This window comes from Citrus clementina, unplaced genomic scaffold, assembly GCF_000493195.1.
Source record: "Citrus clementina cultivar Clemenules unplaced genomic scaffold, Citrus_clementina_v1.0 scaffold_5, whole genome shotgun sequence".
Lineage (NCBI taxonomy): Eukaryota > Viridiplantae > Streptophyta > Magnoliopsida > Sapindales > Rutaceae > Citrus > Citrus x clementina.
Window position 1 is genome coordinate 38,464,444 of NW_006262201.1, and position 15,919 is coordinate 38,480,362.

At 33.7% G+C, this 15,919-nt stretch overlaps 3 protein-coding genes across 4 annotated transcripts; 1 reads left to right on the plus strand and 2 right to left on the minus strand.

The window, feature by feature from the left end:
• The first annotated feature begins 3,661 nt into the window (after positions 1-3,661).
• On the plus strand, positions 3,662-4,823 carry LOC18040930 (nuclear speckle RNA-binding protein B). The gene has a single exon (XM_006434362.2). The coding sequence runs from the start codon at positions 3,767-3,769 to the stop codon at positions 4,604-4,606; it is 840 nt and encodes a 279-aa protein (XP_006434425.1). The 5' UTR covers positions 3,662-3,766; the 3' UTR covers positions 4,607-4,823.
• A 3,031-nt stretch (positions 4,824-7,854) lies between these two features.
• On the minus strand, positions 7,855-11,924 carry LOC112098395 (protein FAR-RED IMPAIRED RESPONSE 1-like). Of its 2 annotated transcripts, XM_024184646.1 has the most exons (6): positions 11,757-11,924; positions 11,487-11,552; positions 9,338-11,406; positions 9,144-9,189; positions 8,105-8,302; positions 7,855-8,012 (listed from the first exon to the last, which is right to left on the minus strand). In XM_024184646.1, exon 3 carries the CDS (start codon positions 11,402-11,404, stop codon positions 9,611-9,613), a length of 1,794 nt encoding a protein of 597 aa, XP_024040414.1. In that variant the 5' UTR covers positions 11,405-11,406; positions 11,487-11,552; positions 11,757-11,924; the 3' UTR covers positions 7,855-8,012; positions 8,105-8,302; positions 9,144-9,189; positions 9,338-9,610. The 2 variants fall into 2 exon arrangements, with proteins under 2 accessions (XP_024040414.1, XP_024040413.1); XM_024184645.1 differs by having other exon boundaries at positions 7,855-8,302.
• Positions 11,925-12,185: 261 nt separating this feature from the next.
• Positions 12,186-15,901, minus strand: LOC18040931. Its single transcript, XM_024183854.1, has 7 exons — positions 15,871-15,901; positions 15,423-15,463; positions 15,019-15,104; positions 13,602-14,597; positions 13,290-13,511; positions 13,094-13,218; positions 12,186-12,967 (listed from the first exon to the last, which is right to left on the minus strand). Exons 1-7 carry the CDS (start codon positions 15,899-15,901, stop codon positions 12,750-12,752), a joined length of 1,719 nt encoding a protein of 572 aa, XP_024039622.1. The 3' UTR covers positions 12,186-12,749.
• Between the last annotated feature and the right edge of the window lie 18 nt (positions 15,902-15,919).

A 15,919-nucleotide genomic window follows, 5' to 3' on the forward strand; every position in this document is an offset into this window, starting at 1 on the left:
CCAAATAACACAACTTACACGGTTACATGACCTCCACTTGTTGCAGGTTGCTGTCGCAGGTTGTATTTTGCGGAAATTAATTTCTTTTTATTTATTTATTCAGACCGGTCCGTCTACAACTTGTTTGCATACTTTTCTAGTTTTTCTTTTTTTGAAGTCACGTTCGTGAGTATCTCAAGTTTAGAATGTTCATTTGATATTGTTTTTTATATTAATTTGATAAAATAACGTGTGTCTAATTCATTAAAATAGATTTCCATATATTTCCGTAAATTTTCAGAATAATTTCAAAAATCCAAATCACATAGTTTGCCACATGTTATTTTTATGAATGAAGTTACCGTAGCCACATGTAAATGATAATGTTAGGTATTCCAATTTATATAACTACATGTTTTATTATTTATTGGATAAGAAATTTCATAACTAGTAAAATTATTATAATTAAATACCATCCAATAGATGAATGCCATATAAACTGGGATCTAAAAATTAAAATCCCTAACCTTATTGATTTGTAAATTAAAATATAGGGATTTCTTTCAATCGAAGGTCTGCCGAAACTAAAAAAATGATAACCACTGAAATGAGACCCAGCTACAGTCATATATTTTCGAAGCTACTGAAGCAGATAAAATAATCAAAGCCAGCATAGGACCACCTAATAGAAGACAAGTTCGTTCACATGGACCCGTTAAAATTGAACCAATAACAGCACCATTAATCTGGTTGCAGTTGGAACATTAATGTACATGCATAAAATAAATCCTCAGAAGACGAGAAAGGTTCAAGCTGCTTTGAAACTTGAAAAGGTCGATTGAAGTCAATTTGAAAGATGAATTTTCATTGCATGACGGACTCCATTGACTACCACTTCGGACTAGGTCAACTGATTAAGCATTGGAGACTTGGCAATATATTGAATTGTTCAAGCTGAACTAGTTAAATAAGACATCGTTACTGCCTCCTGTACGTTTAATATTTCAAAAATTTTCCCTTTTTTCTTCCTTTTTATTTCCCAAATTGAATAAAATTTATGAGTTTTAAATAATTTAGTTATACTAATTGCCCTAAAACCATTTTTCCTTAACATAATGGTCTTCATTTAATTTAACTTCGAAAACTACTATAAAGAGATATTTTAGAGTACCTCTATTGTATTACATCCATTGAATACCTATATGACGTTCATGCATTTGTTTTGAAAAATTATCATATAATTTATAGTTATATTTAATTCATACATATATATAATACATGCATTAAGTGAGTAGAATACAATAGAAACCTTCTATGGTCTCTCTACTATGTGAAAAATAACCTGAAAAAACACAGTATATATACAATTACACAAGCTCCATGAATACTCTACCAATTAAATAGAGCACGTGTTCTTTTTAATATCCTCATTTCAGTTAATTGTATCCAGCCCGATGAAGGCATTTTTTTTTTTAAATTCTTTTTGGGTGTGCATGCGTAACCAAAGCTTTTTATCTTGGCTTTAGTCATGTTACATGATCATATAACATATATGATTCTTCCACATTAAATTTTCATCAGACGGTTGTAAAAAAATCATGTATCTTACTTGATAATGCAATATAATAATCTCCTTTTATTTATCATTTGCAATTTGAGAGCCCAGTAGCCGGACGATTAAATGCAGATTCCATGAATTTTGCAACGTTGACTTAACTCGAAAGTAAGACTTCGATGTACCGAGTCAACAAATATGCTTGTATTGGAAAATCTCATAACGCATACATTTACTTTTTCATATATTGTGTCTCTATTCTACCTAAAGTCTTTCTCCAACTTAAAATTCCTTGCTCGTGTTTTAAACATGACATAGAAGTTTTGGTTTGGAAATGGTAGAGATAGTTAGATGTCATAGTTGCATACACAATTTCTTTGTCAAATAAAATCTAGTCACATATTTATTCTAAAACTTAATTATAGACTATGAATAATAAAAAATAAAAAACAGTGGACATAATTTAATTGACTGTCCCACACCTAATTTTATTTGGTTGCAGTGGGACGACTTTAAATGTTGTCATGTGGCTGCACAAATGGACTAATTCCTGTCACGACTTGATAGTCTATATTAACTGTTGTGACAAATGAACCTCTATTTCGATTGCGTACTCCAAATTGTTCCACGTGATCCCACGATTAGCTTGTGCGCAAACACACATTATTTCTCTCTCTCTCTCTCTTTTTTTTTTTTTTCCTTTTTAAAGAATAGGTAATTTTTAAAAACCTCCCCTGAGGTTTGGGCTTGTTGCAAGTAGATGGCGAGAATTGATTTATTTGTAAAAAACCCCCTACCGTCAGTTAAGTTTAACATTGACCGTTAGTTGACCGTGCAAAGACAATATTACCCTCAACAATAGTTTGTAAACGAAAATAACTAAAAAAAAACCAAAATTATTGGTGCAAAAAGCACAAACCCTATTTTTTGACAATTTTATCCTTGTCAATTCTAAAAATTTACAATATCATAGGTAAAGATTATAACTATTTCATTTTTAAATTTTTAATTTTATCTTTCTTGTAGGAATTTTAAGGAAATATCAATAATTTAAAGAGGATTTTTTAATTTTTTAATTTTAATTTTTTATAAGAACTTTAAGAAAATATCAATAATTTAAAAAGTGTAAAATAGCTAATAATTTTGGTTTTTTTTTTTAGTAATTTTCGTTTATAAACTATTGTTAAGGGTAATATTGTCTTTGCACGGTCAACTAACGGTCAATGTTAAACTTAACTGACGGTAGGGGGTTTTTTACAAATAAATCAATTCTCGCCATCTACTTGCAACAAGCCCAAACCTCAGGGGAGGTTTTTAAAAATTACCCTTTAAAGAATACGTACACACACTACTCTTCGCAATTTATACATCAATTTTTATATTTTCAATTGATATAGAAATCGCACCCTATTTAATTTTCCTTTAACGAGGACTTGACAAGTACTAATGACGACTTATTTGTGATAATCCGGAAATTCGGAAGAGATTTCTGACCAATTTCATAATCATTGTTATTCATCTAAATTCTTTTAAAAAAAAATGTAAAATATTAAGTGAGATAAACGGAGGTAGTTTGTTTAATTTTTATTGTTTTAAGTACCGCATTATAATTTTAGTAATGATGAACAAACAATTGAACTCCACCTATTTAGGTCATATGTAGAATGGAAATCCAATTTACAAAAACCAAACACCGAAAAAAGGTCAAGAAAGTAGTTCAATTAAATTTTATCCATCAATTTAACAATAGGGAAAAGATAAAATAAGGCTGACATGGACACGCTACGCAATCATCAACCATAGTGACGTGGCACACACGACCTCTTCCACTTGCCAAGCGAAGGGCCAAACTCCAAAGCCATAAAGACTAAAGACAAGTTCAAACATTAATAACATCACGAAATCTTAAAAAAAAAAAAGAAAAAGAAAAACCAACTATTTATTAGATATCCGTTAATTCCACATACAAGTAGCCAATTTTTACCAAATCATCTTTCTTTCTTTTTTTTTCCCTCACAATTTTCTTTCATTCATTCATCAAATTATTAAATTAATCACTCTATATTTTCATTGACTTATACTCTCTCTCTCTCTCTCTCTTTTAAATATTTCATTAATCTCAGCTTTTAAAAAAATTGCATTAATAAATAATGCGTTTATTTTCATCATCGTCATCATTAACAATACATCTTCTCCTTCTCTTTCTTTCGCTTCCTCCTTTAAACATTCAACATGGACTCATCATCAGATTTTCCGGTCAGCAAATCACCACGAAGAGAGCTCCAAGGCCCGAGGCCGGCGCCGTTAAAAGTCCGTAAAGATTCGTACAAGATCAAGAAACCACCGGTGGCACCGCCGTCACAGCAGCAGCAACAGCAACAACATCATCATCATCACCAGGCACCGGCCCCGCCACCGCGGCAGCCGGTCATAATCTACACCGTCTCGCCCAAGGTGATTCACACAAACCCTAATGACTTCATGACCCTAGTTCAACGTCTCACTGGCTCTTCTTCTTCTTCTACTACTACTACTACTACTACGACGTCATTCACATCATCGAAAACAGTAGCATCGTCATCATCATATGATCCTTTGGGTGATTCAACGGGTGCGATTTCACCCGCGGCAAGATATGCGAGTATCGAGAAAGCAAAGCAACATTCGCCGAGCAAGAAATTAATACAAAGTCATCATCAGTATCACAATCACAGTCACAGTCACAATGAAGATTATCATGGTCATACTAATAACAATGATAGTAACATGGCTACGGGTGGTGGTTTTGTTGAGGGGATAGAAATGGATCATAACATAGAAAGATCAAGTTTGTTTCCAGGGATCTTGTCGCCGGGGCCCACTTCACTGCCCATGATACCACCGAGCTTCTTTTCTCCACCTTCCGATCCGAATTCCTTCAGTTTCTTATATGATTTGAGTCCCGTGCTCCACGGTAACAAGAATTTTATTGAGGGTAGTTTCATGCCTAGTCCCTCAGGTTTTAATATTTCACCTCATATAACATCCCCTACTCCACCTATAGACCTTTTCAATAATTTCTTTGATTTCTGAATTTTTTTGTTTTTTGTTTTCTAGGACTACACCACAAATTGATTTATTATTATTATTATTTTGTTTTCTACTTGGATTTTAGGGTTGTGGAGATGAAAATTAGAGATTTTCTTTGTTTGATATTATGTGTACTGTCTTTTCTATCGACGACGAAGAGGATACAAAAGGACTGAAGTGGAATTTTGATGCTATTAATTTTGGTGGGTTACCACATTGGAGACTTCTTAATGGCTTTTATCTTTTTAATATTTTTAAATTTGGTAGGCCATACGACAGGGAAGTTTAGGTCAAATACGATATGTTAATTCATTCAACTATTTTTCTATACAATTTTTTTTTTGTTTTTTGTTTTTTTTGTCATATACATATATAGCTGTAGCTTTTAATTAACAAGTTAGCGATGATATTAATTAACGTTATATTTCTGCTTTCGTTTATATTTTCTTGCACGGATATTGTACTCTTGTGGGCCTTATAAATGTTTAACAAGTTAAGCTTATTTGGAACGTCGAATTTGGATTTCTTTTACCCCTTTTTATAGATTATAGTCTTATTCAATTTTTAACCTAAAATATTTGTATTAGTGGGATTAAGATTGAAAAAGTATCTTAACTATATATGTATAGCATCGTCCAAAAGTAAATACAAGCACAATGATCAGCCATATAAAATGGTGATTATTTAAGAAAATAACAAGTTTCTAATCGATATAGCTGAAAATATATAGTTTAATTTTTAGAATTTACTTGAAAATTTTGTTAATGATTATTTAGTGCAAATCTTCGCACTTTATAAATGCATATTTAAACTAGATTACAATAACTAGCTATAATCTTGTTTTTTCCCCCTTTTTTTCTCAGGAGATGCTCATATCATTAAATTAATTTGTTTAGAAGAATTTCAAATTATGAGAAAACCTTGATTCATTTCAACAACATACTTATTAGACTATTGTAGTGAAGATCGCTTGGACTAATTGTAAATAAGCTGAAGTTGAAGGGAATGGTAGTGGTAGATTGGTAGTAAATCAGCTGAAGTTGAAGAGAATGGTAGTGGTAGATTGGTAGTACATCTTCACTTGTTAAAAATTTTTATCCTAAATCTTTGGACAATCATAACACAAAACCATTATCGGCCAATGATGACATTTGTTAAAGGGAGACTGTTGATTTCTCCCTGCTAAATTTAATATACTCCCTTACTGTTTTCATAATAATCAGTAATCCCCTAACAACATATAAATAAAAATGTAAATAAAAAATTTAAATACTGAAATAAGAAATATATGTTTCGATGTGAATAAAAAATTAACAATAAGATATTTTTCTTGTATTTTTATAATTTTTAAACATTTTCTTATTGAAAAATATATATTTTATATTCGCAAAATAAATCATCAAGTAAATTATCTATTTATCCTTCTTTTCCCTTAAAATTTTTAGTATGAAATAGATTTTTGAATATAGTGAAAAAAGTAGGGAAATAAGTGACATATATTAATTTAAAATATGTGGAAAATTGTCAACTTTCCCTTTATTAAATAGATTCAAGTAGGTATAAAACAAGTTTCTGAACAATGATTAATGCCGGCTTCAACAGTTTTATTTAATTACTCAAAAGTTTTCCAAATCCTCTATACCCAACTCAATTGAGCTGGAAGAACCCTATAATTAATCTTTGAGATTCTGTTTGACAAAAATAATAAGTTAAGCGAAACAAAACAAAGCAACAAACAGCAAATTTAAGCTTAGAAAAAGGATAAGAGCAAATTTCTATTCAAACTTTCTTATTTTGTAACCCTATATTAATTGTGGCATAGTTTAAAATCACTAGAATATTTTGCATATAACATATATCGATTCTACAAACCACAGGCCAAAATAGATCTATTTCATTAACCACAAGAATTACAATATATGTACGATACTTTATCTTACAACTATAATGTTTCAACTATACTCTATCATAGGCATGATGATGATGATGATGATGATGATGATGATGATAATAATAATAATAATAATAATAAAGGAACTGAAATGAGATATAAATTTGTACTCACTAAGTTAAATGTAATCACAGAATCAAATCAGTTGAATCTAAATTCTTCCAGACCTTCTTAACTCGAAAGTTATAACTAATCCATCACGAACATAATATGGCCTTATGAAGTCGAAAATTATTAGGATTTATTCACCATACACTATATTCTCACTTATATTATTTTCTTATTTTTCAACAGTGAAACAATCGATTTTGTATTCACCTTCAATCAAAGCAAAGATTACCATTTAGATGGAAGCATCATTGCCATGAATCTTTGGAATCTGATGAGACACAACTCTTCTTGATCACAAAGTCAAAAATTTGATTAGAATTCCGAAACTTGATAAATGTTTCATTAAAATATTATATATCGATGCTCCATTGTAAAAGCAACCTGGGAGCAGTTAAGAAAAAGCACGTTCAATTCGAAAAAAAAAGGCTGTACATACAACATCAAATTAACATTATTATAATAATCAATTGTTTTGTAGTATAGCATTGACATAGAAAGTTAGATTTTTGTCGGTTCAACTTGATTAATATAATAATTTGAGACTATGAAACATTCAAGTTATACGCTAATGCATTTAGACTAGGTTAATACTTAATATTAGAACAATTGGCTAAGAATTGTGGAAAAGATAAAAAGTTCGGAAAAACGATAGATTAATATTTGACACACGAACTGATGTATCAAAAAGAAAAGCACAGTATAATAAAACAAATCTAATCATGATTCGATGTACCCACCCACAATTTCCAGTACTTGGCTTAATACTGATGTTCATAATAAGCAGAAAGCATCTGCATACCGGACAATTAACTATGCAAATTTATTATAAAATCTTAAGGTAATTTATGGATTTATAGTTGCTGAACAGGGGTTCTAGAGAGAAATTAGAAAAAAAAAAAAAAAAAAAAGAGGCCAAATTAATCCGAAACAAAAGAATGTCATTCCACAAAAACAAACAATTAACAACAACCAGCTGACGTATGTGTTAGCCCATTTTATTTAATAAATAATTATACATTAATATTTATTTATGTAATAGAGATATTAAGTGTAAAAGTTAATTTTGGAATTTAAAAAAAAAAAACATTAGTACTGGTAAATTTATGAATTAAGAATAACTGATTTTTGTCCAAGTTGAAAACGACTGAGAGTGTGCGAGAGCATGCGTTCAAAACTCAAATGCTGCCAGCCGAAAGTACTAATTTTCACTTTATATAATTTGAGCCCATTGTCCACACACAGCCGAAACTACACAATTTACATTTCACACGCAAAAGCAAATGCCGCTATCCCAGCCCGTTTCAAGGGACGGCCCAGATTTCACCAGAGTCGACAAAGCCCCCTCATCTACATCATCGAATTATTCAGCACATATAAGAAAGATACGACATGCAAATTTCCAGGTACGAAAATATACATATACATAATAGTCTTAATACCAGATTGGTTCAAAATACTGGACAAAAGAGACTGCTCACATCTGAACCCCTCCATCATATCAGCCTCAAACATCAAAAACACAAATGATTTTGGCACAGAAATTCAATCTCGGCATTGTAGCTGTTCCTAGTCAGGTTCCTATGTCTTCTGAATTGATGACGCTCCGCATAATTTCCACAATTTCCATTGCAATGCACCTACAGAATGGAAATTTTATTAGAACCGCACTGACATCGTGGGGTATTTTAGAGGGTCTTGGTTACTACTGGGTTCTAGTTTTAAATGATTCAGCCACCTCATTGGAGCTGCTACCATCCTACAAAGTCTGTCTTCCAGGCTACTTATAGTTGTTTCTTTTTCACAATTCAATCTAAATAGGACGTTCAGTGGGAGACAAGAGAATACGGGGCTTCCATTATTTTCAATATATTCAAATAAGAATGAGAATAATTCAGACACCATGATAACTCTTAAAGAATGTGCAACTGCTGAAATCACAAGTTTTAACAAACAAACCCAAGTAACCAGTATCCCAGTCTGTTTCTCCTTTTCATCTACTAAAATTGGCATTCAAGCTCTCAAAAGCACCAGAAAATTTAAACTCAACTTAGTACTCAAATTCAATGAAGTGAAAAACAACTTGGCCAAACTTGCATGCAATGCCTAACCTAAAAATTCTTATTACACCATTCAAAGTACTGCTTAAGCTCGAATCCACTAAGCTCGAATCCACTATACAATGTGTTTGGAAGTGCTTTTAAGATTGTCAAAAAATGCTTACAACAGTTGAAAGCACTTCTATACGTATTGCACTGTGTTTAGCTCAAGTCACAAGAGTGCTTTTTGAATAAACGAAAAGGGTAGCAATTATATTGCATTTTAACAAAGCAATTCAAAAGTGCCTTTTTTTCCAGCAAATTGTTTTCCATCGAACCTAACCACTCATGCAAAACCTAAAATATGAATCAAGAAAATCAATATAACAACAAACTTTAATAAAAAAATAAAAGCAAAAACAAATTGAATAGGAAAGCCTACCGTTACTGAGAGAAGGTGAGGTGTCCACTGTAAAGGAATGAGCTTTCTGTTGAAATTGAATTGAAAACAATGAATTAATGAACCAACTTTGGATTTCTAACTTAATAACTTTAGAAAAGATAAATTGTTTTCTAACTTAATAACTTTAGAAAAGATAAATAGTTAAATACGACCAAAAGGCGGACAGCCTTTACCTCAGATTGGTACTTGATCATGCATGCTTTCAGCCTCATTTGTTGTACTTCCCACATTGTTGCTACAACTTCCTTGCCCAGTAGTAGTTGGCTGGCTACCCCCACAATCTGTTTTCTTTGGCAACTCCTTTTTCACATTCTCAATCCAATCCAAAACAAGTTTATAACTTCCTACATCATCTGCAGCCATGTCAGCAACTTCAGCAAAAGCATCACACATTTTTTCATATCGCACTTGTTCAGTAGTGGAATTCCACACATCATAATTGATTTTCACTCTACTATGACATCTCTGCACATTTTCCTCCATCTTCGAAGGATGTACTTCTCTGGAAGTAAAAAAATGTCATTGCGCATCAGTACTTGAATGGCATGTCTGCATAGAATTCCTCTAAATTGAAACCTTGAACAACTACAGCTAACTACACAGTCATCTTTTTCAAAAAGAACTTTGAAAGTTATTCTTTTACCCTTTCCTTCAATGTTGACATGCTCACCAACTTCATATTCTGATCCCACAAACTTAAGTATATCGCAATACAACTTTCCAAATAACTCTTGCTGAAATTCTTGAAACTTGGACATGGTGTACACCTCTTGAATTTGCTCCTCCATCTTAAAAGCTGTTACACGTGGAAGTGGTGGGTAAAAAGACTTTACATCTGCTTGATATTCTCTTTCAACTTGACTTCTTAATACATTACCATATTGCTCCACAAATTGCTTCCAAGTCGTTTTTGAGTCAACATACCCATCAAAAACAACATCCACGCTCTCGTTACGTTGAGTGGCTGACATTCCCGCCCAAAAACTACTTTTCACAAAACATGGAACCCAACGATGCCTTTCATCAAATAACTCACTTAACCATTCATCATTAGCCAAATCATATTTCATAATCATGACATTCCAAGTTTCTTCAAATACAGCTGGGCTCTGCGAATCATAAACAGCACAATGCAATAAAAAAGTGATGGCATGATATTGTTGATAGAACCCCAGCTTCTCAGGCACCTTCTTAAATATGTGCCACAAACACCACCTATGCCTGGTATTAGGGAATACTATCTCAATTGCTTTTTTGAGTGCTTTGTCTTGGTCTGTAATTATTCCAATGGGTGCAGAACTGGACATGCAAGATAGCCACGTTCGAAATAACCACGTAAATGTTTCAATGTCCTCACATGAAACTAATCCACAACCTAACAAAATAGACTGACCATGATGATTAACTCCTATAAAGGGAACAAATGGCAAATCATAGTTGTTTGTCAAATATGTAGTGTCAAAATAAATAATATCTCCAAAATCATTGTAAGCTGCCCTACTCCTTGGATCTGCCCAAAAGACATTTTTCAGCTGACCCTCCTCATCTAAGTCCATACTAAAGAAAAAACCTTCATATTTTGCTTGCATTTTAAAAAAATATCGTTGAATTGCATTGGCATCTTCTTCCCCAAGCTGCAACCGCCTTATTTTGTTAATATAATTACCATGATCACTTTCTAAGAATGAGACATCATCATGTTCAGCAGCTTCAACAACAAATGAATTGAAATTTTTGGCAACTTTTTTCCCTGCTCGATCATTTGTTTCAAGTTGTCTCTTTACATGTGAACTGCTGTTGCGGTTGCATCGGAAATACATGGACTTGCCAGGATTTAATCCATGGTTGTGTTCAAGGATTAAAGTTCGAACTTGCCATTTTCCATCTTCATCTAGACATCCTCCAACTTTAGCATTGCAACCAGTTTTTGCGTTAGTTTGCGACCTTGAGAAATTACTAGGATTGCTTCTTGAAGTGCCGCTTCTCCCACAAGCAAAAGTTACATATCTTAAAATCCCATCACTTCCTTTCTTACTAGTTCTCCGCTTCACTGGAAACCCCTTTTGTTTACCGTAGGCTTTGTAATATGTAAACATTTCATCAGCACTATCAAACGAAATCCCGAACGCTGGCTCATCCACCCTTTTCTCCACATCTTCAACATTCTCAAATTCATCAACATTTCCCTCTAAACCATCGTCCTTTAATATCACCAGCCCTTCTTTTTCCAAATCCTTCATTTCTACGCAATAATATCAGTCATAATAAGAATAAATAATTACAATTTATTACAAAAATAAATAAGCATTTCGGATAGATAACCTGCTGCGCCGTGGCTTCCACGGACGGGGCTGAAGATTTAATTTTGAAGAAGATGCAATGCCGAAGCTAGACAAATATTTAAAAAAAAAAAGTTTCAGTTTTCAGCACCAAATTACAATTACGTTTCCAGTTACATTCGCCACAAATCAGTACCCACTACTAAAAAGTAACCCAGAAAAAATAACCAACAACTGAAAAAAAATGAAGCACAATGTACAAATTTGACAAAGTGGGACAGTGGAAGTAAAAATTACAGAAGAAACACACTACCTTAAGCTGGAATTGAAGTGAAGGTAGTGACTCTCAGGCCCTGCTATTCTGCTGGCTCTGGGGACAGAGAAAGAGAGGTTGATATCTAGGGATTTTGGTTTCTGTTTCTGTTTTTCTTTTTGATTTTTTTCTTTGAAATCACAAAACACAGAGAAAAAAAAAATGCTACGTTCTATTTGACTGATAACCTTTCCCACGCAAATTGTAAATTCCATTTATTATTTTTATTTTATAAAAAATCTGCGTTTTTATTTGCACTTTTGTATAATTTTGCAACCCGCGCTATTGTTGGAAGAATAAACTTTAAATCACAACTTTAAAAAGGAAATTAATGTTTTTCAATTTTCAAAAAAAAAAAAAAATCGCCAAAACCGTAAAACTCTTCCGAGTCTTTTCTTACAACATCAGTATCTATTGGTAAAAGCAATGTTAAAGGGGCAAAAATGCATTGTGATCCTCGTCAAACGAAAGGCTTCGGGGAATTGCTTGAAGCCTAGTTCGATATTTGAAGAATAACTGAACTTCATTCATATCATACAATAAAACCAATCATTGTAGCCAAGTTGAATATACAAGCAATTTCACTTTCAGTTAAAACTTTCAGTACTTCAACAGCACTCAACATGGTCTCGCAATGAATGAAATAATAATAACAAATGAAAGTTATTCTCCAAGAAATTTTCTTTAAGAGAATTGATTTTTCTCCGGTCCCAACAAGAAACTAGACACTTTTTTTTTTTTTTTTTTTTTGGTCTTTCTTTCATTTTTACTTCACAAAATGCATTGCCTGCATAAAGTAAACCAAAAGACTGTAAATTTGCAATGCCTCCCATCTACTTTCCAAAATAATCAACATCCAACTTCCGCTGTCATATCCTCCTGATCAAGAGGAACAGCTAAAACATACTGCTGGCCATTTCTTATCGAAGCCAGCTACCAAAAAATTTGCACCGCAAAAAGTATAAGGCTGCTGTACAGATTCACGTAGAGAAATCATAACATCGATTGGCAAGAATGTACAGATCCAGATCCATGACTACCACTATTACTCAAAGGACTTGCAGGGCTCTGTGGATACTGGGTCAAGGCTTTCACAAGGCCATTTGGCTTAGATATTGATATTGCATTCACTGAATCTACAGCTAACGTTTGACTCTGTGAAGCTTGTTTCGCCCTGAATACGCCCCATAAATAAAACTTGGACTGAAACCCTGCAAATCAAAGTTTTCAGGAAATCAAATGAGTTAAGTTCGTGTAAAAAGGAAGACTAAAGGCTTTTAATTGAGATACAAAGGGGGCAAAAAGATATTTTCAAGAAACAAAGATATTCTACTCACTCCAGAACTGGAAAGGCAGTAAATTAGAAGTGAAAAGTAAGAGTGCGGCATTTTTGACAACAGCTCTAAGGGCAACGTCGTGGCTGATCATGTCATGCACTAAACTATCATAAACCTTTTCAGATCTGCAATGAAAGAAGACACATTTAAATGTGGTCAAATCAGATACCTGATGTAACATTTTCTAAACCCTTACCTCTCATTATTTGGAAACAAATAAAGAGCAATGTTGTCATCACTTGGCCCCCATTTGTGGAAACTTTTCGGCCATGCATTAGACCTCGGAAGTAATTCAGGGCAGAGCAATTGTGGTAACAGTTTTGCCTCCTGAAACACTTTAGAGCATGCTGAGGTAGACAAATGGGCTACGAGCCCTTCAATAGAACCGTACTTATCACTGCTAAGGCGCAAATTCCCTCTGTTAATGCACAAACCAGCTCACAAATCATTATCTGCATGAATAATAATTACACTCAGAAAAAAATGAAAATTTACATATAAGCCTTACTTCCAAATTGGTTCAATTATCGGCTGTGCAGGGACAAAACAGTGTTCAGGGATATTTGAAGGCCGGCTGGAGGCTATCAAAGAGGTTTCTTTTTTGGAAGATTCAGACTCTTCAGTAGACCTGCCCCCGTTCAAACCACTCCATCTTATAGGACTCAAATCTTTTACAGCATCCTCCTTGAATTGCACCTCAAAAATTGATTTTTCAGAGACATTAGAACTGTGTTTTGGGATACTAAAAGAGTGACTAGTAGTAACCAGAGAGTTTTTCAACGATTTCGTCCCTGTATCAGAGCTGTTCTTAACCAGTTCCCTCTGTCTTCTGAATTGATATCCCTTTTTATCATTCCCCATAGAATGCACCTCGATAACAACCACTTTATGGGCGTTAGAACTGCATTCACGGGTATATGGAGGGTCATTGGTTACTACTTGGGAGGTTCTAGTTCTAAAGGATTCAGCCTCATCGTTAAAGCTGCTCCCATCTAACCCAATCTGCCTTCCAAGCTTCTCATAGTTTTTATCACTTTCATTGCAAAGCAACTCACGACTGTATTGTGGGTTACTATTGGAGTCACCACCAGTAGCCAGAGAGGTTTTTGTTTTAACTGATTCAGCTTCTTCATAAATGCTTCTCCCATCCAGTTCTCCCCGTCTCCCACATTTCTTATCTTTTTCATGATTGTTACTGTGATGCACTTGAAGAAGATATGAGGAGCTATTTCCAGATTTCTGCACCTCTGCTTTAGCCAACGAGCCACTGTCATTTCTTTTCCTCTCATTCTTGCTCAATCTGTCGACAGCATTCTTCTTCAATCTTAAATTAGATCGGGTTGCTTGGACAATTTCTAAGTTTTCTGAATCAGAATCACATCTCCCGCCCAAGACAGAGCTAGGGTTGACAATAGTCGATGGTTTTGCAACCTTTGGTTCACAATCCTCACAATACCAAAGCACATCATCTTCAAAAGATGCAGGCAATACAGGTAAGCAATAGCTGGAGAAGGAACAAACAGAAGTAGAATTAGAAATAGTCAAAAAAGAAAGGAAGGAATAAAAAAATAACCAACTACACATCTTATGGCAAATGAGAGAAATCTTCAGCCAAATGACAAAACAAACACATATTTTCCCTTTTTTTAAAAATTCAAATTAACTAAACATCCTGTAGCATTTCAAAAGAGCATTTAGTTCGTGCATGCGATTTCAAATATTGGATTTCAAACTGTGATGCCACTTCAATCTTTTCAATTCATCCATTTTCTGCAACAATACAGTTAGAGAAGCGGAATTTCATCCTTCAACACCAAGAAAATAAAATGCTAAATTGATGTCCTTGTAGCATCCAAGGACCATTAGCAGCAATTTAGCTGAAGCTATGAAGGAAAGGCATATAAATTGCAAAGAATGCATCTTACATATGTACAGCAGTGGTCTGACACTTCTCACAGCCGATCAAAGCCTCATAGAATCCTTTGTCGCCACATTGCTGACAAACAGTCACCTACGGCAGTAAATATTTAGAGTTAGGATCTGCAATCCTGTATATTTATGCACACATGTGGGTACTGCAAATTTGTGTATATCTATTCAACATGCATACATATGTAAGTGTTATTCAGCAGAAGAAGCTATTTCGACACTCCACAGCACACATTATATCCCTTTATTCCGAGGAAAAATTAGAAGAAGAATAACTCGTGCAGATGCAAGTCAAAATCCCTATTTTTTTTTTTTTTTTTTGGCTTTGTAGTTGCTTTCAAGTGCCCTAAAACTTGTATGATATCTGGTGACGAAAACAATGATGGAGAAAGCAATTAACCTCAAAATCACTCTTCCTATGAAAGCACAACCAAAGCACTCCTTAACGAAAGTGTTTCTTCAAACAGCTAAACTAGAAGTGCATATTGAAAATATTCTCTCTTACAAAATCGCTCTTCCCACAAAATCACGCCGGAAACATCCTAAGAAAAGTGAGTTTTCAAGTACATTAGGGAAAAGCACTTCCAAATTAAAAAAAAAAAAAAAACGCGCACTTTGCAATATCACGGTTCCTACAAAAGCACTTCCAAAGAACTTTTACTTTCTTTCTTGCTATCAAAACTTGGGACCAAAACATGCAACAGTTTCAGAATTCAAACCTTCACATACATGCAAAACAAAATTGTTTTTTAAAAATGAAAAAAGAACTCCCTAAAAACAACACAACAACAAAAAAACTTGTCCGACTCATGAACCCCAAAATAAAAATTTTGAAACCAACAGCTTACCATAGTTGAGAGAAATTGAAGTGCCCACCATTAAACAATGAACTTGCTG

Coding starts and splice junctions, on each gene's coding strand:
- LOC112098395 (XM_024184646.1), bottom strand. CDS start 11,404: ATGAAGGATTTGGAAAAAGAAGGGCTGGTGATATTAAAGGACGATGGT.
- LOC18040931 (XM_024183854.1), bottom strand. CDS start 15,901: ATGGTGGGCACTTCAATTTCTCTCAACTATG. Junction 14,598..15,018: donor CAGACCACTGCTGTACATAT/GTAAGATGCATT, acceptor TTCCTTCTCCAG/CTATTGCTTACCTGTATTGC. Junction 13,512..13,601: donor ATAATTGAACCAATTTGGAA/GTAAGGCTTATA, acceptor GTGCATTAACAG/AGGGAATTTGCGCCTTAGCA.
- LOC18040930 (XM_006434362.2), top strand. CDS start 3,767: ATGGACTCATCATCAGATTTTCCGGTCAGCAAATCACCACGAAGAGAG.